This window comes from Ptychodera flava, chromosome 12, assembly GCF_041260155.1.
Source record: "Ptychodera flava strain L36383 chromosome 12, AS_Pfla_20210202, whole genome shotgun sequence".
NCBI classification, from domain to species: domain Eukaryota; kingdom Metazoa; phylum Hemichordata; class Enteropneusta; family Ptychoderidae; genus Ptychodera; species Ptychodera flava.
The window spans coordinates 40,416,250-40,439,790 of record NC_091939.1 but is presented as its reverse complement, the minus strand read 5'-3'; the positions used below and the strand labels follow the sequence as shown (position 1 = coordinate 40,439,790).

The 23,541-nt window shown below is 35.6% G+C and overlaps 1 protein-coding gene across 5 annotated transcripts; it reads right to left on the bottom strand.

Annotated features, from left to right (window-relative positions):
• Positions 1–1,223: 1,223 nt before the first annotated feature.
• LOC139145874 (apoptosis-inducing factor 3-like) lies at positions 1,224–23,032 on the bottom strand. Of its 5 annotated transcripts, none has more exons than XM_070717300.1 (18): positions 22,965–23,020; positions 18,643–19,059; positions 17,804–17,857; positions 16,735–16,822; positions 15,390–15,499; positions 14,719–14,828; positions 14,094–14,138; positions 13,692–13,773; positions 13,026–13,138; positions 12,325–12,503; positions 10,813–10,943; positions 9,453–9,568; positions 6,962–7,174; positions 6,302–6,419; positions 5,550–5,648; positions 3,326–3,401; positions 2,745–2,849; positions 1,224–2,602 (listed from the first exon to the last, which is right to left on the bottom strand). In XM_070717300.1, exons 2-18 carry the CDS (start codon positions 18,947–18,949, stop codon positions 2,569–2,571), a joined length of 1,980 nt encoding a protein of 659 aa, XP_070573401.1. In that variant the 5' UTR covers positions 18,950–19,059; positions 22,965–23,020; the 3' UTR covers positions 1,224–2,568. The 5 variants fall into 5 exon arrangements, with proteins under 5 accessions (XP_070573401.1, XP_070573399.1, XP_070573402.1 ...); XM_070717298.1 differs by lacking the exon at positions 9,453–9,568 and adding an exon at positions 9,643–9,758 and having other exon boundaries at positions 22,965–23,016; XM_070717301.1 differs by lacking the exons at positions 9,453–9,568; positions 17,804–17,857 and adding an exon at positions 9,643–9,758 and having other exon boundaries at positions 22,965–23,032.
• Positions 23,033–23,541: the final 509 nt, after the last annotated feature.

Below are 23,541 nucleotides of genomic sequence, written 5' to 3'. Positions count from 1 at the left end.
TTTCCATTTTGGTCAAAAAGTGTGTTTCTCAAAAAGTACTGTTCTGATAGCTTTGAAATTTGGTATACAGGTTTCTACAGATGAGCTAAGTAATATATATTGAATTTCTGATGAAATCTGTAATTTTGTATTTTTGGGGCAATGTTGCCATTTTTGGTCAGAAAATTTCATTCTCAAAAAACTACTCATCGGATAGCTTTGGTTGACATGTTCTTAGGGATGATCCGATGTGATATATTCAAAGTATGATGAAATTGTGTATTTTTGCAGCTTATTTTGGCCACTTTTTTCTGGCCATTGCATTAAGCTATCAAAGATTTCCACCTTCTTCATCAACATGTGTCAAAAATAGTTACTCTCTACATAAACACAGCGGAGCTATATCGGCCGCTAGGTCGCTTGTCTTTTTATCAAGCCTTCTCTGTTTTTGTTGTTGACATTTGCTTATGTATTTAGGATCTGCTTGTCCCATTGCTATAGAAGTTGATATGCATGTTCCTAAAGATGACCTCAAGTACCTAAGTTGGAGACCTTATTTGCTTTTGTCATTCTTGTTTTTCCTGGTTTAAATTTTTCTCGAATGGACCAATTCAAACCGAATGTGAGCACATAGTGTCCTTGACGGTATTTTTACTAATATGCAAGAACCATTATCTGATCTCTTTTCCCACCATTTTTTGTCACAAAAATGAAATTTTGTTTTCAAAGAAGGTGAAGTATAACTGTTCAACCACTAGCATATTGAGTTATTGCATTGCTTCCACCAAGGAGACTGTTCACTGATGGTTTTCAGATACACGATATTTTTAATAACATGATATGACTTTCTTGTGCTGTTGGTAGATTCAATTTATTCTGTAACATAATGAAAGTACTGTAACTTGAGATAGTCAATATTTTGCACTTTCTGCAAAATTATTCAATACCGATTGAAGATTCTGATTGTTCTTGTAAGCGTGTTCATTGAAAAATCAAACCAGTTTTACCAGCTGCTTTCCCATCATCCACTTCGTCAAAATATCAGAGAGAGGGCTGAGAGAGAGCTGAGCTTCACTAAGAACAATCAATTTCATGTCAGATTTGAGAAAATATGTTTTTGGTTCATTTGCAGTATATGCGATACTCTGCCCTTCACATAACATTTCTTAACAAATTCCACATTCAAATCACAAACCCTGGAGTGTAGCTCCAGCATCCGTATTCCAATAAAACACAAACCACGATGGGGATAAATATTGTATTTTATTTTTAAACAACGGAAGAGTTCACAGCAGGAAGGACTGGAAGTTGTTTGATGAGGTAATGAATTAGAAAGTCTACATCCATATCTCGTGAAACAAAATTTGTTTAATATTTAAATATAGAGTAAATATGGATTGATATTTCACAAATCTCTCCATTATACCTGCGATTTCTATCAAACTCAATATGAAACAGTTTCATGAAAATCTGATCAACCTACACGTAATCAAACCTTGTAAATATTGTTGTTACTATGAATGGAGAGTTAACAGATGCAATCACTGGCAAGATATGTCACTTTTCACTGAGGTGAGGTGAACCAGAACATGTGACAATACCTCTGGATGACAACACATGAAAGTTGCTTTCATTCACATCACTATCTATGAAAACAAAATACAAGCTTCACTGAAATCCACAGTTTATCAGTAGATTGTTTTCCACAAAAATAGTGCACCTCTCTATCAGAAAGTTATGTAAACAACAACAAAAATGTGGTGGTGATCAATATGTGGCATTTGTTAGCAGGTTAGAAAGAAAGCTACAGCAGAAATCACGTCTGATGTTGTATTAGATTATCTAGTGAGTCCAACCAGAGTTTCAGTTCTAAATTTACTTTTTCTATTAAAAGGGCAGGTTTGAGTGCGTAAATTATATATTTTTGAAAAAAATTAAAAATCATTGCATAAATGACCATTATTGAATCATATATACTGGTAATTGTACATAGAACCACAAAAACTTCTATGATTGTCTTCCCCAGACAAGCCATGACAAATTTCACTTATTTTACCAATAATCATTCATGTAAATATAGTGCTGAATAGGTTTAAAGCAATAAAACAAAACTTAATTTTGAAATATATGAAAATTAAAAAAAAAAATGTACAAAAAATATGTTTGTTATCTTACATCATTCAAGTTGCTAGAGATATAAAAAGGACGAAGAGTCACATTTTAAGAGATACCCCCCCCCCCCCCCCCCCCCCCCCCGGCAATGTTTTAACTTCTAAATGTTTTGATATCACTTTAAATCTCATTATTGATAGTAGTAACGTAAACCATTCAGTAACTGGTTGTTAATAGGCTCATTCTATTCTCTATGGTAAACCAAATTTACAATATTTTGAAAGAAAGATATATGCATTTACACAAGTGTTGATACACAGGTCTTATGTTGGAATGGATACATGGTAAATGAGTAAAAATTGATAAATACTATAAATTTCAACCTTACAAATAAACGTTAAAACATTTCATTTATCAGGTGTATGTATACATAACTACTTCCTTGTCACTATGGTGATGGTATCACAAAAACAGCAGCTACAGGAGGCTCTTCCAGTAGGTCTTGTCACCCCTGTGGGTACGGTATAAGAAAGTAGTAAGGCTGAGTCAAAAGAAATCACTCTCTGATGATGTAGACACAAGACTGCCTGATAAATTTGCCCTGAATCATGGGTAAATAATGTACCAGTTTTATGTAAATTACTGACACTTACTGTAGCTCTGATTTTCTGATTTCCTTTCCTGCCAGGAACATTTCCGCAGCCTGAGACACTGCTGGATCTGAATTCATACTGGCAACAGCTACCACATTGTCACCCCTGCCATACAAAAACACAACCACAGAGATCAGACTCAAACCCAACACAATCTTTTATATCTTACAGCGTAGTTTCAACTTTTTCCTAACACAAACAAAAAAACAATCATTTTGTCATGAAACAGTATGCCAAGATATAAGTTTTTCGATCAGTAAAGGACATGCTCCCAACAATGAATAGAGATGGGGAGGTTCCAAGTTCAGTCATATGTGGGATGATTTGTTCACCACAGCGCCATCTTGAGGTGAACATAGAAATGTCAGTCAGGCCAATCGCCTAGTTGCTGAAATGTGACAAGAAAACAGAAAATTAACTGAATACGAAAGAAAGAAGAATACTTTTGTGTAAGTATTTTCAATGTTGTAAAATCAAAATCTCAATTTAGGACTGCTCCAGTTTAACTAGTTTTGTATAGTATGGAACAGGATTGTTATGGTTAGGGTGGTAAGTGATGTTCAATATTCTGCATTCCTTACCTGGTATAGTATGCCACGAATTGTAACTCATCTAAGTTTCCATCGATGACAGTATCATCATAGCCAACGTTGTACCCTAGAAGATGATTCAGAATTTTCTTGATGAGAATTATCATTTACAGTGAATGGTGTTCTTAGAAAGTGCAACGCTGGTGATGGAATTGATGTCAGAATGATGAATGGCATAGTGAACAGACTTTACTTTAGCAATGAAACAAGATGGCTTTGAAGGAATATAAAATGCATGCACTTGTCATACCTGATAATTTGATGAATACTATAATTTATTTCATGACATGATGAAAACTTGGACCTGAGATGTCACATAACCAATGTAACTTTCCATATTATTTTATGAATTAAAATAAAACTTTTAATTTTTATCTGGCCAAGATGCTTACCAAATAATCTGTCATTATCCATCATGAGAGGCATGTGAACACCTTGACAGCAAAAATTGAACTTGACTTGTTCATTTTCCTGGTTTCAACAGCAAAAAAATTTTGGTTACCCTTTCAAAGCAGTACTGTACTTGTATACAGTGTGTGCATGATCATCCTAAACAACAGATGTCGCAATTGGGAGCAGCATGCACAGTTGAATACAACTGGCTGTCATTTCCACAAAACAAAAGAAAACAGAGAAACTCTGGATTTTCCAGATTTTAGCAAATGTTTTGGTGACGCTGTTTTCAGATTTGAATCCTCTCAAAATCCTCTAACTGTTGCAGTGAGGTTTGCAAGGCATTCTGTAATGTGACACAGTAACCCAGGCCCTATTCAGAATCAGACCATCAGGTAAAGCAGATATGATCCCTTCACCTACAACATTAGCCCAGTTGTTCAAGATAAATTTTAGAACTACATGTAGGTGACTCTTGATGTATACTAGAAACATTGCTTTGTGGCAGAGTTTCCCCCTCTATGGTTGTTAAAACCCATTGGTACATATTGTACGACACAATGTGATAGGAGAAAGTTGACTGGTGTGACCACATGAATTCAAGCTTGTCTATAAAAGTACAAAGGTTACAGATGGCAATTTGTGAGTGAACTTATGTTGTTGTAGCTATTTGAACATATAGACTATGAGAGCCTAGCCTCAAGTTTATATCAACTTTGGAAAGAAACATTCCCATCAAAACACTGCGTCAATGTTGTCTTCTCCAACATAACTAAAAATCACACACTTTCTCCACTGAGCAAGAGTGTTTTAGACAAAGATACCAAAGGATTGCATTGACATCATTTTTTAGAAGACAGAAATACGCTGTGATTTTTCAACTTCTCAGTCATACTGTGAGAATTGCTGTGTGAATCACAGCCACTGAATGATTGTAAAATTCATAGATGATACAACACACACCAATTGTGTGCAGGACAAACTGCATGGCCAAAAGGTATGGTATTTACCCATTTCACATCTATGATGGAGTAACTTATCTAATTCAAATAATCTCAGAGTAGTCGGTCCTTTGCTAGATATCTGAATCTGCATCACTGATTAGCATCTCAACAATTGCTGACTGTTACCCTCATTGTTGTTCATAAGAGTTGTGAACAGTTTTAGTCTAAACTTATTGATCAACTGTAGAGTCAAAAGCATATGGTTCATGTTGGACGGTGTCATGTAGACTAGACCACGTGACGGCTTGTTACTTATTTGTTGTACAATAAAAATCTTACAGCAAAAACCTTAGCCATTTTCTTTCACTGTAAAAGCTATGAGTAATTGTATTTGTCTTGATCCTGAGTACGTATGTGTACCGGTAGTTGTTGTCACTTGCAAAACGAGATTTGCCACAACACCTTTACAACACATTCACTCACAACCATTTATTCCTTCTAATTATTCACTTAAGATATGAATAAATGCACAGACTTGTAACACATTTATAGTCAACCTGGTAGTTGCTATTCTCATTGGATACCTAATATATGATATCGCAATTCTTTTTTACATAATTGGTTCCTGGAAATTCCCATGATGTTTGAAATGCAGCATGAAACCACAACTTTATTTAACCTATGAATCAGTAGGAGATGACAAACGAATACAAATATAGTGGTTTAGTTAAAGGGGCTTTTAAACGCTTTGAGATAAATTGGGCAATTTTATCGTGCATAAATTTACAGCGGTTGTGGCTTTAAAGAAAGTGATATAAGCTGTTAATAGCAGCACATTGACAATTTCACGTACATGAAATATGGTAATACTGACTGACCTGTAAACCTTAGACTTTTGCCCAGCATCATTGTCCAGAAATATGGAACAGTATTCACTTCTGTGTCTTGTCCTAACATATTCAAAGCTGCAATACGGCCTGAGAGAGAGAGAGAGAGAGAGAGAGAGAGAGAGAGAGAGAGAACACACACAAGGGGATTTGAAATAAATATCAATCCACGGTACAAAGTATAAACTTCTAAACTAAGACTGATTGTAACCAGATGAAACAAGTGCACCACCTATCAGACAGATGGCTCAGTTTAATCAGATTGAGATGTTGGCGCATACCATTCTAGGTGGAGGGTGGTCAAAAATTTGGCAGCTAACTATTCTTTCCATGACAGCAGCTTTACTGCATTAGTGTTTGAAACTAATTTTAGTCCTGACTGAAAATAATTTTATTTTTGATGTAACACTACCAAAGACATCGGTATCAAGCACTTGCCTTTCCAAGAAAGCCAAGCATGAATAATTGTTGGCGATGTGTACATGTGTCTATTGAATATTTATTTTTAGATGCCCTGAAAAGCCTGATACGGTAAATTCTATCATGAAAGCATTTTGAAACAGAAAAATGAACATTTGATTCAATATTGGATGCTTCACACTACATGGAAATGCTTGACGCGTGATGAGGTCATCATTAAAATATTGTGTTTACATATGAATATTCTGCATCACATTTTCCTTAACACCTTGCCATGCATTTTGTATGAGTTATTTGTCAAAACTCAGTAATCTATTACTTACCATGCATATGAGCTATTTGCCAATGTTGTATGTTAACTCTTTCACCATTTAACATTGCCAATGGAAATTCTACAATGTCACCTGCTGCATACACATTAGCTTTGCTGGTTCTCATGAACTGTTTGGCAAAAAACCAAAAAAACACATGTTAGGAAACTTAATACGTATTCCATTCCTTATCTAATGCTTCTTATCTGTTGTATGCACATATGCTGAGAAACTTAACTATGCAAATGAAAAAAGTAATGATGACAACAGAATCAAATTTTTTGTATGAAGTAAATAACTATTTTGAGTTTTGAAATCACAAATCCACAGCATTATTACAGCTACTGTCCTTCTGTATGTACACGTTGACTTGTTCTCAGAGAAAGAAAATACCAAACCATTCATCAAACTTTTGCGGAAAATTGCACAACTGATAACAAAAAGGTGCTTTAAACCACTCTGAGACTAATTGATTAGATCAAATCAGTATTGATGAATGACACTACCTTTGAAAAAAATGGAACATTCCGTATTTCCCTCGTGATACTTATGTTAGGCTGTTGCTTTCAGGTATTGCTTGCACACGGAAGTGCAGGTACAAATATCATCCTAAGGTGGCAGCCCTTTCATCTACGCAGAAGTTGATATCAAACTGATTTCTGCCATACTCACCTTATCCACTGAAAGCTGATGTCTAGCATTCATAGTTAGTCCACTTTCTTTGAGGAATTCAGTTGTTGGAACAACGCCAGCACCAACAACACAGAGTTCAGCTGGTAGAGTCTCACCAGATGCTAATTCCACAGAATTGAGTTTACCGCCCTCTCCATGGAATGCCTTCACGCTGTTGTTCATGAAGAATTTCACATTCTTTGCTTCCAACATCTGAATGAAATAAAAAAATAAGTAAATGAAAGTGAAATTACAATAGCCAGAACATATGATGTAAAAACTTAATTTGATACAAAAAACATATATATAATGCATCAGCATTTTCAAAATTCATGGAACCCAGTCAACTCCCAGACCCTGATTCACCATCACATGTACAGATTATGCAAAATAGGCAGGACTTGATTTCACTTCAACTTTCCTGCTCTTGATGCTAAGCTTGTGTTGCCCTGCAAAAACACAGACACTCTGATGTGGGGGTCAAGAGGTCAGGTTTCTGCATTGAAAATATGCAAAAGGTTAGGAAAGAATTGTACACGTAACCTCATAGGCCTGCATTTGCACATAAAAAATGTCCTCATGTGGTGGAAATGGTGGGAACTGCCTGAGCTTCTTGTCTCAAATCCTGCTGTATTTCTTCCTTGGCATAAAGTGTATTCATGTATTGAACTGAATGTGTACGAATGCAATTGAATTTTTTCTAGTACCAACCAAGTAGCATGCTATTAGCATAAACCTATCAGTGTCAAAGCTATAGAAATCAAACAACTGCTTGGATTCAAATCTGAACCTGAAAATCACAGTCAAACTACCTTTTTCAAACTTGAAAAAAAATAATTTGCTTTTACAAGTGTCACCAGATCACTTAAAACTTGGATAGTGAGTCAATATTGTCTTATCCAGCAGTCCAAGACTATTTCCAGAAAATGCACATGTAGCTGGAAGATCCCTGATATGATTGCTGAATTTCCTTATCTAAGAAATTGATTATCTGTCTTGGTAGTAGGTGACAGATACCTAGTAATTCACTACAACTTGACGGGCAAATTGCTGGTTAGCTTTTGTTCACAAAGAGACTTTACTTGAAATCTTGAATGTTGTTGAAAGGATGGATGCTAACAAATGATTCAAGGACAGTGATGATGCATAACAAAATAATACGCCGCGATCAGACAAGAATGTGGCTGGAGAAACTTTCTGAATGGGTATGCAGATTGATCAAAGAGATTTGCTGGATTGGAGTTGTTGGATTTCATGAACTTAGCAAGGTATGAAGGAACAACTTTACCCATTGATTTATCAGATGGTAAATATCAAAGTGTTGGCAGCTACTCGTCTGTAAATACTATGGATATTGTGTGTGGTTTAGTGTGCAGACAGTGTCAGGTAGATCAGTAACTAAACCTGAATGCATAATTATTGGGTTAGAGCAGTTAGATACCCATGTTCTGATGACAGCAAGTCAGGTCTGGTGAGTCCACATAGCCTTCCTTAAGGCCCATTATTTGTAACTTTTGACCATTTTTTACCTCGGAAAATTCCATGTTGGAGGCTCATATTTGTTGCAAAATGTTGTTTTAAGAAGAAACAAACATGATTAGTGATGTTATAGCCACATAAAACTGCTAATTTTTGTTCAAACGTGTTGCCCTTCCGAGCTCGTTTGTTGACGTCTGGCACGCTCAGCGTGCTGGGGAGAACGCAGATAATGGTGACGCCGCGATCACGCGAGATGTACAAGTTCACGTTTATTGCGGGATCAAAACAACATCGCGTCGTGGATAGCCAGACATCGCTACGCAACGTGCTCGGACAATGGACTACGACGTAAGTACCGGGCATAAGTAATGAATATTTATTTTGAAATTGCTGTAAATGGCTCGCGCATGTGCAGAAGAATGCCTACGTTGCAATCCGCGTGTCAACAGAGTTTGTATTTCTGTCCGGACAAGAATTGAAATTTTCGTTGTAAAATCACATGTTATTTAGTTGTAGGGCACGTAATGTTTCCGAATAATATGCGATTCTCTGTTATTTGACATGCTATTCAACATGAGCCAGTGATCATTTCGATTAAACTAACGGAAAATCGCCATAAGATACAGCTAATGGAACTTTAAAGGAAGGCTACACCAATGTTAGATTGAAACTCTTGCTTGTAGGTGCTGCCTGCACCAAACAGTGAATTTGCAATAAATGATCCCTGCAACTAACTTATCAATGAAAACCCTGGTTAATACCTCTCACAGCTACATTGCAATTGAAGAAGAGCTGTGCTGGTAACTATGGTAACTAGTCAAAGGAGATGCTATAATATCTACAGTGTTAGTTTATGCATTGCAAGGACATGCATTGAAAATCTTATGTTTCGAGAATCTAAAACAATGTTATTTAGTTTTGCTTAAAACTATTACAGTGTCAATGCCTTCAAATCATGCAAATACAAAATGAAGCATAGCATACTATGACATCACAGCAAAAGCAGTCTCACCCTCTGCAGTACTACTCCTAACTGCTCTCCTAAACTTGCTTGAAATGCAGTGTTACCGCGACCAATAACTGAGATGTGATTGGCTTTGTCAACAAGATAGCTGGCCACTTCCATGCCTAATCACACAATACACAGAAATCAATCATAAAATGTCACACAGGGATAAAAAACAAAGATCAAATAAAACTACCCTCTGGAGGGCGCCTCCAACTTGTGCTCCCACAGCAAGTTCAAATGGTGTCTTTTCTAACCCTATAGCAGAAATGCTAGCAGCTTTATCAGAGAGGTATGCAGCCACTTCCATTCCTGAATGAGAAAATACATGAAACAGCAAAATTTGGGAGTGAACATGTATATGGTGCTCTTATATGACATGACAGTGATGCAAATATGAAAACTGTGAAGTTAGTGCCTGCAGATGTTCTGAATACATAATATCAATTGGAATGTTAAAGATTTCACATCAAAATTGCACCAGTAGTATTCCAAAATTATGAAAGTGGTAGGTAGATGAGATAATTAATTGGTTAATATATTGGTTGATGGAGTGGAAACTGCTAGAATAAGAAGGAATAGTTTAATTTTATGAGTTGAGTCAAAATATTATGATTAGTAGGTAGTTGTACAGACACATTTGCCAATGCTTATGGTATTGTAAAACATGAATCTATAATGCTATGTGCTAGTCTGATACAGTGATTGCTATTATTTGAAACGTCTCAAAACAGTTCTAATACCGTCCAACAAAAATTCTCGACTTTCATGTAGGAATACTTCACATTCGTTTAAAAGATAAAGACATTAAAAATATTTTTTCATAATTCCCTCTCCTTGTAGTAATTCGTTTTAATGCAAACAGCACTCCTGGCCTTTGTATTTAATACTAAGTACACATCATGAAACTTTAACCAAACTATTCTGATGATGTAATTATCTGTTTTCAAACGTAGCCATGCATTATGCAATAAGTACAAACATAACATTTCGGATTTTGTAAATCTAAAATTTACACAGTGATGTTATCATGTAGTAAAAAGTTGCAGTTTGGTCTTACTACTAACGACAAATACGAATTTTTAAGTCATCAAATAGAGCTAGTGAAATTATGTTTACCTCATACATGGTACTGCGATCTCTATATCCCTTTGCCGATTACAAAATGGTCACTGCTATATGCTTTCTGAAATTAGTCACTTCTCAATAAATATCAATTTCTAGAAATCTATTATTATTTAGTTTAAAAGTAAATAGATTTTGCCTATGAATTTGATATTGACAACTTCAAAGTATTGATGATATCAAAACATCCGAATCCAATGTTTCACAACCTGGCAGTGTATTTTGCATTACAGTGCCATACCTATAAATGATGTGCCAATGATGACAACCTGTTTGCCTTTAGCATTCTTGGCGATAGCATTTGCATCATCTGGAGTACGGAGAAGACACACATTCTGAAGGTCATGACCTGGTATTGGAAGTATCCTGGGTCTGCAGAAGATGACAACATAATAGACAATATACACGGTGAGTTAAATGAGAACCAGATTAAAATTTGTAGTTTAATAGATTTAACTTCTATACCACCATGATATGAATTCTGGTTCTTGACAGACGGACACGCACAGAAAGGCAGTGGGACAAGAAAGTATTTCTATGAATACACAGTAACAAGGATGTAAATATATGTTGCGGAGCTCGAAATACTTTTTTTTCAACCACCTGTTCACTGGAGAGGTTAAAATAAAAAGTACCTGTCCCAGTAAATAAAATGCCTGTCCACTAAAAATCATTCTGTTCATTCCTAGAAAATGAATTAAACTCATCCGAGACAAAGTCCACAGAAATTACATTAAAATTATTATTTATATCACCTCTTTTGATAGGTGGCAACCATATTGAACAGTTTCTATGATAGCTGATATTACAGGGAAAATGTTAATTATGTTGAGTTACACCGTTCATTGTTGTTAATCAGGTTAATAAGGCAAAAGCGCATTCCACAGTGTAATTTTGAATATTCCAATATGGCTGCCTCCTATTAACAGTGTTGAAACGATCGTCATATTTTTTATCTTGTTTTAGATCTTTGAATGTCCGGATCATGGTTTCAACATTGTCACAAACCACGCGCCCCTTTAAGGCAACAGCTTAGCGCTACCCCTTGATTTTTGCATAGGTCAGTGGAGCAGAAATTATGCTCTGGCTTGTGAGAATGGGTTTCAAAAATTTCTTAAGTTACATGGATAGAAATTTTTACATATACAGTAGAGGGAAAAAGATTGTAATTCTGATTTAGAGTTGAAAATTCTACCTAGTATCTATTCGGACAAGAACTTTTAAAAACTGCCTGGGACAGGTAGACAAGCATTATTCAAGCCCTGTATGGTATTAGAGATGAAATTCTTACAACATGGTCAAGGTGTACACAGATATTACAAGATGAATGAAAGTTAAATCTTTCAGAGGATGACAATTGGAGCCATCAACAACGAAACAAATACATGCAAAAACTTAATTCTGTTATGTTGGTGCCGACTACCGGTACATCCCGTACTTGCCTACAAAATTACACTCCATGTCAAATTAATTGAATGATAGATTGTATTATCGTCATTGTAATTTTTGATACATGCACATTGAATCAGTTTCATTGCTTTGTAGTGATAGGAATTAGCTATGCTACACATGCTTGTCTTCTGATCAAAGGCCCCTTACTTGTCATATACAGCCCATTACAGAACCGAACATACACAATCATGTGATTTGTAATTATTTAGTTTCAAAAGTTCATCAATGAGGAAAAGTACAACTACAATCCCAAGAGATGTAGCGGTGAACAAAAATACATCTACAAATGTTTGTCACATACCTTCCACCTGTTGCAATGAGCAGATGATCATAGTTGATACTGTCTCCATTTTGGAATGTGACAGCATTTAGTACAGTATCTATGGAAACAGCTTCACTCTCTGTCATCACTTCAATATCATAGACAGAGTAGAAATTCTGGTCTCTGAGGGCAATGTCTGATGCAGAACTGTCCAAAGCCTGAATTATATCAGAGAGAACACTATCGTGATTGTCATTATTAACCTCTATTATCATCATCATGGTTAATTGTCAATATCATCATCATCATCATCATCATCATCATCATCATTAGCAGCACAAAAGGCAGCAATATAATAATAATCATCATCATCATTACCATCATCATTATCATCATCATTACCATCATCATAATTATCTACTGATTGTTCCTTAAAATCTGCCCTGCTACATGTACCTCCTTCCTCATGCTGTCCTTTTCAACTATGATTACTACATCCCTTTGTCACAACTACCGGCATCTCTGTACTTCTTATTACAATGAACGTTGAATGAAATGTTGATTTAATTCATGAATTAGCATATTGTTACAAACAGCCACATATCAGTATATGCAAAGATATTTTCACTAATTCTACACTGATGCAAGATTGATAGTAGTGCTGGGTATCTTTCAGAGTAGACATTTAAAATATGAGCTGAGAGGCAAGCAGATAACATGTACCACATATGATGTCATACCTTACTGAGTTTAGGTCTGTCATAAGGAAGATGTTTTTCCTTGGTTGCTATGACAATTCTTCCTTTGAATCCTTCTTGTCTGAGTGTCTCTGCGCAAACACTGGATGCAGCACCTGGTGACAAACACAGATGTATGAATCCACTGTGTTTGGATACCCATCAAACCTTTGTGTACATTGAAACCAGTGGGAGTACTGTATGTTAGTCCCATTGGTATAAGTGGCTCCATTGTTATGATCGGGTAAAGGAGTGTCACCTTTACTAATAACTCATCTTAGTGATTGGAGACTTACTTTTAGGTATGTGTACAAATGAGATAAAGTCAAATTTTCTGATGATTTCATTATGATCAAACTGGAGTAAGAATGAGATACAGCCATGCAGCATATCATCTTATCCTGTAGTACAATATCCTATCTCAGAGACCTCTTTCGGTTTAATTCTTTCAATTTTGTATTTACAAACGTACATTCAAAAGTGCTATAAACACTGAAATAACATTTCCAGTTGATTGTAAAGCATTTATATAAGAATTCTCATTTCATTCACATATCACCTTAGTTCAGAGCATTACTGTGACTATCGGTTACTTTTCTGACAGAAAAAAATACAATTTGCTGTAATAAAAACACATCACACAGATAAGAACAAAAACCAAGATATCACCTCCTCCAATCAGAACTACATTGACTTCTTCATCAGGTGAACGGCTACTCATTTCTTTGATTCTTCTGGTCTTCTCCAGTGCCTGGTTCAAATAAATTTGAAAGGGTTTTAATCGTTGAACCTTTAAGTGTGTGGGACAAAAGTGTTACCCTCCTAAAATGATAAATGTTTACACATAAACACCAGCTTTCAAAAAATAACATCTTTGATGACTTCACTTTGTCAAACAAAGTTCTGATTTTTCTCTTCATGTCAGGGAACACATAAAATCAATTAATAGATCAACTTACTTACTAGAAAGAAAGATCAGCAAGAGAACTCTGGCCAATATCAAAGTGATAATGATGTAATGATGTAGTCAATGTAGTCATATAATGACAGATAAAATGTTGTTTATCATACCTTCTTATGTGTCTTTACAATGACATTATCATCCTTGATGTCAACCTGAAATGTAGAAATGTTACCTTGTTAATCCAGAACTACAGCTTAAAGTTCTTCACCATAACTAGCAATACATGAGGATATACATGTATACCCATGAGAGTTTGACATGAATTTGTCACTGTCCATGAAATGTTGCTGGATTCAGATGGCCTTGTCACAGAGTAGTGTGTTAGCCAATTCAAGACTTCTTCAAACAATATGCAGAGTAGAACTCACACAGTCTGGCACTAAGTCACTATTACAAAGACATTGCAGTCAAAACCCCTCAGCTAAATCCCAACCCTTAAAAAAGTTTGGTTCAGTAACAGAGCTAAGTATTTACAGACAATAAGTTCTGTTGCTCCAACACTTAGAAATGTTACTACAAAGGCTCTGTTGGATGTAGGCATTTTCAATGACAATTTATAAAATGCACAAAATCAAATCATACTAAAAGTTCAACAGAGAATTTCATGAATGACAGATCCCTTCACACTGAGTCATAAAATCTTGATGACAGGTTATTCTCACTGCTTTGAAAGGAATTACCAGAGTCAGTCTCATTGATCAAATGCCTTCTGAGTTTTGCTAAGTGTTTCACCTCAAATTTCTGTACTCCATCCAAGCCTGGGAAGTCTTCAATATCACCGCTTTGGATGTTAAAGCATGCACCATGCCAGGGGCAACGAACTCTACCATTGCACAAAACACCTAGAAGAATAGTGATGTCATTAGATAGGAGACATACACAGAAAATTAATCATCACTTATTAATAATATACATGAGCTTTATAAACCTACTTGGTAATTTTATACAACTTAACATTTCAGGATGAAAAACTCAATTCTAACACTAAATACAGAATGGTATCTCTTAGGATTTGTTCAGAAAAGATCAAATACCATTACTAGGTTTTTCTGATGTAAGGTGCTGGTAGTTTTTTCTTGGCAAATGACAAGTTCCAGAAAGACGTTTTCATGCCTCTTAAAATATTCCATGTGTACAGCTTGAGAAGCAACAGCTCAATGTATACGATGTATTCTGATTAAATCTCTACTCTGTCTCTTCAAAATGCAAGAATACCTTAGCATATTTCTAAACTGTTTCTGTCAAGTGAATGATTTCTGGAGTAATTCCTGTGCATGTACTCTGCAGTTTTTATAGAGTCTGAAAAAATACCCTTGACTCACAAACAGCTTCACTAGGTTCAAATGACAGCAAAAGATGTGAAAATAGATAATTGGAATTACTATATTTGACATCTAAAGTACCTTTGACAAGTGGTGCTCCATAGTGTGTACATTTGTGACCTATTGCAGTGTACGCTCCAAGGTCCTTGATCAGAAGGGCCTTACCGGGTCCAACATCAACTTCTCGCATCCTGCAGATCAAGACACGAACTGTGGTGAGGTAGACTGAATAATACTGGATCCATACCAAGCCATATTATAATTTAATATTATCCTTTAAAGAATATTCTTGGTATTTTTAATCTTGAAAGATTTATAACAGATGGCTTGCCCTGTGAGCTTATAGCATAGTATACTGAAGGAACCATTGATAGTGGTGCCATTACAAATCAATGGAATAAACCTAAGCAGACTATTGTGTTGATGGCTGGAAAGCCAGTAAATACTGCATATGTCACAGCAAAGCTGTAGACAAATGCAAAGCCACTAGTTGGCTACCTGTGCTGATACTGTGATAAACATGGCCATGAACAAAATCAATGAACTGGTAATTTTGATTGATTGAGTTGCGAATTGCGATATCATCGACTGGTATGTAAATGCATATATTGTGAACCCAGATATGTAAATAAGGCTAACAGTTGGAGACATTTCAAGGTTTCCCACTGCTACAAATCAAAAGAAAAAAGTCAAAACATTCATGTTTAATAGTTCCATTTGATTGACCTATCAAGATTTGACCCATCTCATCGCTTACCTATTACATAATAAAGGTCACTGACCTTTTGTATTGTAACACATCCTTTAAGATGCATGTCAGACAATAGACATTATACTGTCTGTGATCACTCAAATCAAGTGGATGGTTACTGGTATTGATTGCTAACTTGATGTAGGTACATGAATTGGTTTCACTTTCATATGGATGACACCATGACATTGCATTTTTCATTCTGCAAACATTGGCTTTCTTTTATTGCATGTTTTATTTTTCTGAATTTCTGTACAAATTTCAGTGACCTATCAATAAAGTGTTCACTGATATCAAATCTGATTGCATTTTGCATCTATTGAGTATTGATCAGTTTTTCAACTGTAAAGTTCAGGAAAATACAGATGTCCCTGCATTTACGATCTCATTATTTTCAGTAGAATTCTGTGACTAAATTGCTGTTACAATACCATCAACTACATCACGGAAGTGTTACCAGTATAGGAAACCATGAGAGGGAGATCATGACAGGAAATTTTGTTTCAAAAAATTATATCTGTGTATGCAACAAAGGGAACCTGTGTTGGTGATACATGTACACAATGTTTAGGACAGATGATCTGATATACTGTATTGTATTATCAGCATTCCAGTTTAAGTTTCACTTTCTACTCCCCCCTCCCCTCCCCCCCACTGTGGCTGATTAATACTCACTCTCCATCTTTCATATCATCTACTTTGCAAACCACAGCTTCCACCGGTACAATCTTCTCTGGTTTCGGCATTGCTGCAATACCGTACTCTATACATAGAAATGGCATAAATGTGAAAAATCTGGTGTTATATGACTATGCAGAAATTCAGAATAAATACACGGGTCAGCACACGTATGCAAAAAGAAAAGAAATGTGATATTCCATAATATTGAAAGGAATATTTTATCTACGTCAATCAAATGAAAATTGGGTGGTACCATTTAAAGGCTACCAGAAATTTAAATAACACTGACGATACAATTACTTTCCCTCATGACTCATCATCTTTCACCATCTTGGTGGTGATCACTAACATCAAAAATTTCTCAGCTAGTTTGTACCGGTATATTCCAAAATATAAATTGACAAACATGACAAAAACCAATGACAACATCTAAAATAGTAGTCTGGGAATTAAATGACATGCAACACAAGTATACCATGAGTTATGCAACACTTTACAATGATAAAATACATGCACAGATAATGTAATATACAGTAACTTTCCATAACAAATAGATAAGCATGCATTTATAGGTTACATTAGACAGATACAAACACAGGGGAAATGTGGCTGTCAGTCTGATAATATTGGACATTACGAAGGAGAGATGACTTACACAAGCAATACAGCTAACTACACACCACAAACAGCACACTGTTCACAACAATCAGAGATACTTGTAAGTACGGTCCCTCCACTGTGTGTTGCAAGCTTAAACACCCACTACCCTGGCCGGATGTTTAACTTGTTTTCCTGTCTGTGCATGCATTCATGAATATTTTCAACTACGTTACGATAGAGTGACAATGTGATCCAAGGTCGTTGAATGATAATTGAGGTTAAAGGTTACAATATATGGCATGCTGGTTGTTTGCATATTAATAGAGGGACAGCACAAACAAGTATCCAGTTAGTGTGGTGTGCCGTATGTAGCGGCACATGCATGAGATATTAAGTGATAAACAACACATTTTTAAGCACGCATTTACAAAAAAGCAGTTTTTAAGCATGTTTTTCATGTTACCTTTGCCATTGTTTGTAGCTGCTGTGCCATTTGTGTGAGCATGGCTGTTGTTTGCTGTGGCATATAAAGAAGCAATATATTATCACTTGTAAGGCAATGGGCAGAATGAATAGAGGGGAGGGAAGCCAGTTGGGAGGGAGGCAGGGGGATAGAGAAAAACATACTAATAAAATAATTTTAGCTGCTCCTCAGCCAATCATGCTGTTTTCTCTTTTTAAGATTACTCTCTCATAACTGACATAATTTAATTATCATGAATGACAATTCATAAGACAGGCCAATGAACGTGTTCTTTTAATTATTCTGATATTTCTGAATTTTTTCATGAACGATATCAAGATAAACTGATTGTTAAAGTCTTTGCTTGAATGATTATGGTCATTAATTTGCATCATTTCAGTTGCAAAATTCCAAATGTACATCAATACCAATGATTTCTGGATGTGCAATAACAGATTGTTAAGCGATCAAACATTTCTGAAATGAAACTAAGTGGCAAAAGGCATTCATTGCTAAACGGTTCATGCAAACACCCCTTTCGATTTCGGTATCATTACACACACCTTGGTTATTTGATTTTTCTGTTTCTGTTTTGGTTTATCACACAATCTATCACTTGCACTGATAGAATTTTCTCAGAAATGGCTGCAGGCTGGTATTTAGTTTGTGGAATGAAAATGTAAATCCTGAAGAAAATTTGGAATTTATTTATATTAATGGCATTGTGCATCCAACATTTTGCTGTGTTTGCATTTTTACAGTTGTTGCAACTCAAAGCATCACAAGGAGGCTCCTTTGAAAGGTAACAGAAAACTAAAATAAGATGTCTGATAGCTTACCATCTTTTGAATTACATATCCCCATTGTACTGAAGGTATTGTACTGATACAGACAGGCACTTTGGTGTTTTCCTGTAAACGTTGATAGTTGGTTGTTGATAACACCTGTGTATCCACTGGACTGAAATGTTGAGTACTTTTTCCTTGGCCGGGAAGACTGAAATCTCTGCTGGTGAAAAGCTTTCACTTGTGGATAACCTCTTGTTGTAAAATGTGTATTGACAGGTTTGGAAAAGATTTTCCCTGCTTGAGCTTCTGGACGGATTTGGAAAATTATAAATATCTGAGATAACGTTTTACTCCTCATTGGTCACACTAGAGTTAGACTTCTTCGTCACTGGTCAATTTACAGGTCAAAGTGACTTTTACCCTTTGACCTGATACATTTACAACTTGTTACATATTTTTACATAGCATCTGTGAAAAGAAAATAACAGGAAATGTATTTGACAGGGAGAATATCAGGTTTTTCAGTTTTCTACGATATGTTTGCGGTATATCTAGTTGTTCAATTCCATGTCCATTTGATAGGTTATATTAAATCATTTAAGATAGAAGTGTTTAATTAACAGTTGTTGGTGAAAAGGTTAACAGACAAAATGATTTTGTGGAGAACTAGGTCATGCTGTGTGTATAGTACAAACATGTATGTACCATGTAGCTATGGTAAACCTTGATAAGAAAACTGTAAAGTCATCTCGTAACTGTCAGCAGTCATATTAACATAGACAAGTTCACTATGCTGCAGCTGTGTTTCAAACTCCAAGCATCACATGATGTAATCACTCATTAGTCATTTCATTTGTTGTTTGCTTTAGATTTTCAATGAGAATTTATTTCATTGTTCTTAAATTGATGAGCTCTACTAGACATATACGTAGGAATGACTTGCCAAATGAAGTTGTTTCACTTGTTTTTATTTACTGATTCTGATAACGGCCAATGTAATAAAAAGTCATGCATTTCATTTGCTATCTCATTGTCTGATCAAACAATGAGACTATCCACTGGTATGGATGATTTTGAACATTTTGCAACTAATGAGGGACCAAAAATATCTATGTCAGATAAGAAGGTTAATTCTTTTAGTTTGGGGGTGGGGGATTAAACTTTTTACATCGCCCCTCATGTATGTAGACATAAGTATCCACACAGTTTAGGGCATGGTAGTTTGTGACTGGTAATTATCCCAAGTAAGTTTTATCAAAGTAATGAAAAATTGGAATATCTAAACAGAATTTGAGCTAGTTCTCATTTGATTTTCAAATGTGTTGGTGATATTTGATAAAACATTGGGGAAAGAACAGTCAGTACATGTATGCACAGCAATGCTTACATTCCATCCAAACTCAAAGAGTTTTTTGTCTTTATTAATAGATATTCGATGTGTGTATCAACATGCAAAATTTACATAATACATGATACTGTTTTTGCTATGGAGATTTCATTGAATGACTATCCTGTGTTCAACAGTTAAATAATATATTTTTCCTTTGTTGAAAAATTTGATGTTGGATCTCATGTATAGATTTTTAATATTAAAATGTATGATGATATTCATCTTAATATGAATATAGCAAATGTACAAGAATAGTTTAAAGTATCTTAAGGTGGGATTGTCTTTTTGTAAGATCTTTCAGACGCAGCGGTCTATATTTACCCATGCACTTGGGTGGATCTCACAAAATCAATAATGAACTTATGTTTTTTTGAAAGATGACATGTTGATGGCTATAACTGATTTAGTTCCTAAGATAGTACATCTGTTAGCTTAGTGGCATTCTGGTTTGTTTTTGAACTAGGATTATGGACATAGTGAGTGTACATGTATGGCATAGCTCAGAATAGTTGCATGCACCTTGGTTCTTGTGTTCTCCATATGATAGTATCAATCAGTATATGACAATAAATCTTCAATGTGTGATATTCAAATTGAGACATCAGACTTTGAGTGGCACTGTAAAATCAGATTCTTTTTTTCTATATTTTGTTCTATCCCCCTGTAGTTTTAGGGTCAATTACGGACTGTTGGCATCAAACGAAAATTTGTAGAAACAGTAAAAAAAGATAATGACCTTCAAATCTTTAATTAGCGTTACATTTTTGGATGAGATATATTTCATCCTTCAAGATTAACAAAGTGATGTTATACATGAAAGGTACCATTTTAAATGTTAAAGATGTGATTTATAATGCACATTCATAAATGGTTTGACTTCCACTAGCAACTTCTGTACATCATACAGGCTTAACCATTTAATGGATAAGGAAACTGACTCAGGGTGAATCATTTGATTTTGGGGGAGGGGGAATTGGAATGTCAACAAAGCTGTACAGTCCAATGCTATTGAGGAACACTGGAGTAATACATGCAATTACAAATAAACTACAATGTAGAGGCCAACTGAAATATATATGAAGTATTATTTGCACTGCTTACAGAGGCAAAAACAATACTAGATATATGACATATTATATGTATGCACTAGATATATCAATATTGATTCTTGACAAAATCCTCTAACTCCAACTCAAAAATCAAATGGTGCTTTCCTAAGGTTGTCTAACAGCATGGGTTGTATCTATTCTGGAGACTGTTTGTTCATGGAAAAGATTTTACACAGAACAGTGATTGTCAGCAGTTCTACATAGCACCTGTTATCTGCAAATTTGTAATAAACAAAAGTGCCAACTTTTATCAGGAAAAATAAAAGTGAAATTCCACAAGACTTACTTCAAAGTGAAACCAAATGAACTCTGACCATTCTGTATCATGATGATGTAAGCTCAGTAAATCCTTCACTTTTATCTCAATGATCTAATCTATAGGAAGCATTCATTTCTCATGTGGGAGTGGGGGCTGCAGGACTGGAGGTGGGTCATTCTGAAAACCTGTCCCAGGGGAGGGTCAAATTTGCAAATTTTACTTTACATTTTTAAAGTGTACAGAAATTCTAAATATTCTGATTCACTGGTGAAAAAAGGAACAGAAACATGTACAATGTACTTGACTTGGTGAAAAATACCAAAGTTCTAGCAAAGTTCAATAGTTCAATAATAACACCACCATAAATAACACTGAGAAAAGAGTTGCAAGTACAAGTGTTTTATGAGCTTTTGATTCTCTTTTGAAGACAATGTCAGTCTGAGGAATCATCATTTGACTGGAGTTCCCCAGAGGTAGTACCCTAGCTCTCATGTTTCATCACTGACTTCATGATTAGTTCAAGGCAACTGCTGTTGTTGATGATGATGATGTGCCACTTATTTAGATTTTAAACATCCTAGACAATGAGAGTGATACAGAGTCTATTGACTCTTACAACAGTGACAATGATAGTGATTCTTGAACAGAAATAACATGTATTTTCAGAGTAAAATGGTCAGGTTGACTGTGTACAACATGGAAATCACGGTATCATTATCAAACAATATATGTTTGATGTCCCCTGCACATTAAAAGCCATCAAAATAATTAAATATTTTGAATAACGTAGTATTGTGTAATTGCATGAATAGTAAATGAAACTACGTTGAGCAATGTTGCCAATTTTCTAAATGAAGTTTACAAACACAACAAACCACCCATTGCCATTCAAATGACTGATGAAGCCCCATCACAGTTGCTAGTATATTTTCATATTTTTTCTAATATTTCTTTTGCATGTGTATTTGTTTTCTATTATCGTATAACCCTTTTTAATTCCCCTGGGAATTATTGTATGTTAATAAATGTATTACTACCAAATATCTGTATCAAATCAAAATATTTTTCAAGGCCACAGCAACAACATACATTGAGTATACGGGGAGAGTCATGTTCTATACATTTGGTAAAGGGGAAGGTCATCTTTGAGAAAAGGGACTTGGGGGGAGGATAACATTTCACGCTACGGACATGCTTCCCCCCCCCCCAATAAATAAATGAAAGCTTCCTTTATCAAAACTACACGGTGTGAGAAGGTGGGTATGATTGAATCAGGAGCACCGTTCTAGTTTTACGTTGTTCGTTGCTAGAAAGGTACTTATATATTACTGTAACAGGTTCGCACTGAATGAATAATTTAAACTGAGCAGTACATTAAATTACTGATTTATGTTTATCTTGCCATCTTTCAATTCAAAATATTTGCTTCACTTGAGGAGTTTGTCAATATTTACATTTCATTTCATGGACCCACACGTAACAGTGAAAGGGATCATCATCTGACGGACGGAACGACTTACAGCTGAAACAAATGACAGACACAGCATTTCGCAATATGTGAGAGTAATTTTCTGTAACTATGCAATCCAACTTTGCGTCAGTCAGGGTACCTTACCTGCCAGACGACAGGTGTGTACGTCTTCGCCCACTAGCCTTGAAGTGCCATGCTCCAATACGGAGAAGTGAAGCAAACACGATACTTGTTGCTTAGAGAGGTCATAGGTGAAATCAGGGCCCACTAAGTTACAAGAAATTATAGAGGACTTTTTTTCTGTTTGAACTTGAGAAATAGCCACAAAATGGAATGCACACCATACATCTGTACAAACATTGCATCAAAGATGTTACAGGTACTGTTATTGCAAAAAAAAAAAATGTCCCCGGGGGTAGTTTGAGTAGGCATCGGTGCGAGCGACTTCAGCGATGAAACTTTAGGGGTGTTAGCCCCGATGTCATTACCATTTAAACCCACTTCGAAAGCGTGGAATTATGCACTTGAAGTGAGAGTAATGCATAATTTTTAAAGCCCATCTAACGAAACTGAACCAAAAAAGACTTAATCCACTAGCAGACCTGATAAGCATTTCTTAACTTTGTAAATCCTTTCTTAACTCTGATCCAAACAAGCTGTTATATGCGAGTACCCCCGGGGATGGCAACACTGCATAGATTCGCCAACCTAGGGGAATTAA

Excerpts from the sequence above, each read along its gene's own strand:
- LOC139145874 (XM_070717300.1), bottom strand. The coding sequence starts at position 18,949 with ATGAGGAGTAAAACGTTATCTCAGATATTTATAATTTTCCAAATCCGT. Across the intron at positions 13,139-13,691 it reads TGTAGTTCTGATTGGAGGAG|GTGCTGCATCCAGTGTTTGC; the intron begins GTGATATCTTGG and ends GTTTGTCACCAG. Across the intron at positions 6,420-6,961 it reads ATCAGCTTTCAGTGGATAAG|TTCATGAGAACCAGCAAAGC; the intron begins GTGAGTATGGCA and ends TTTGCCAAACAG.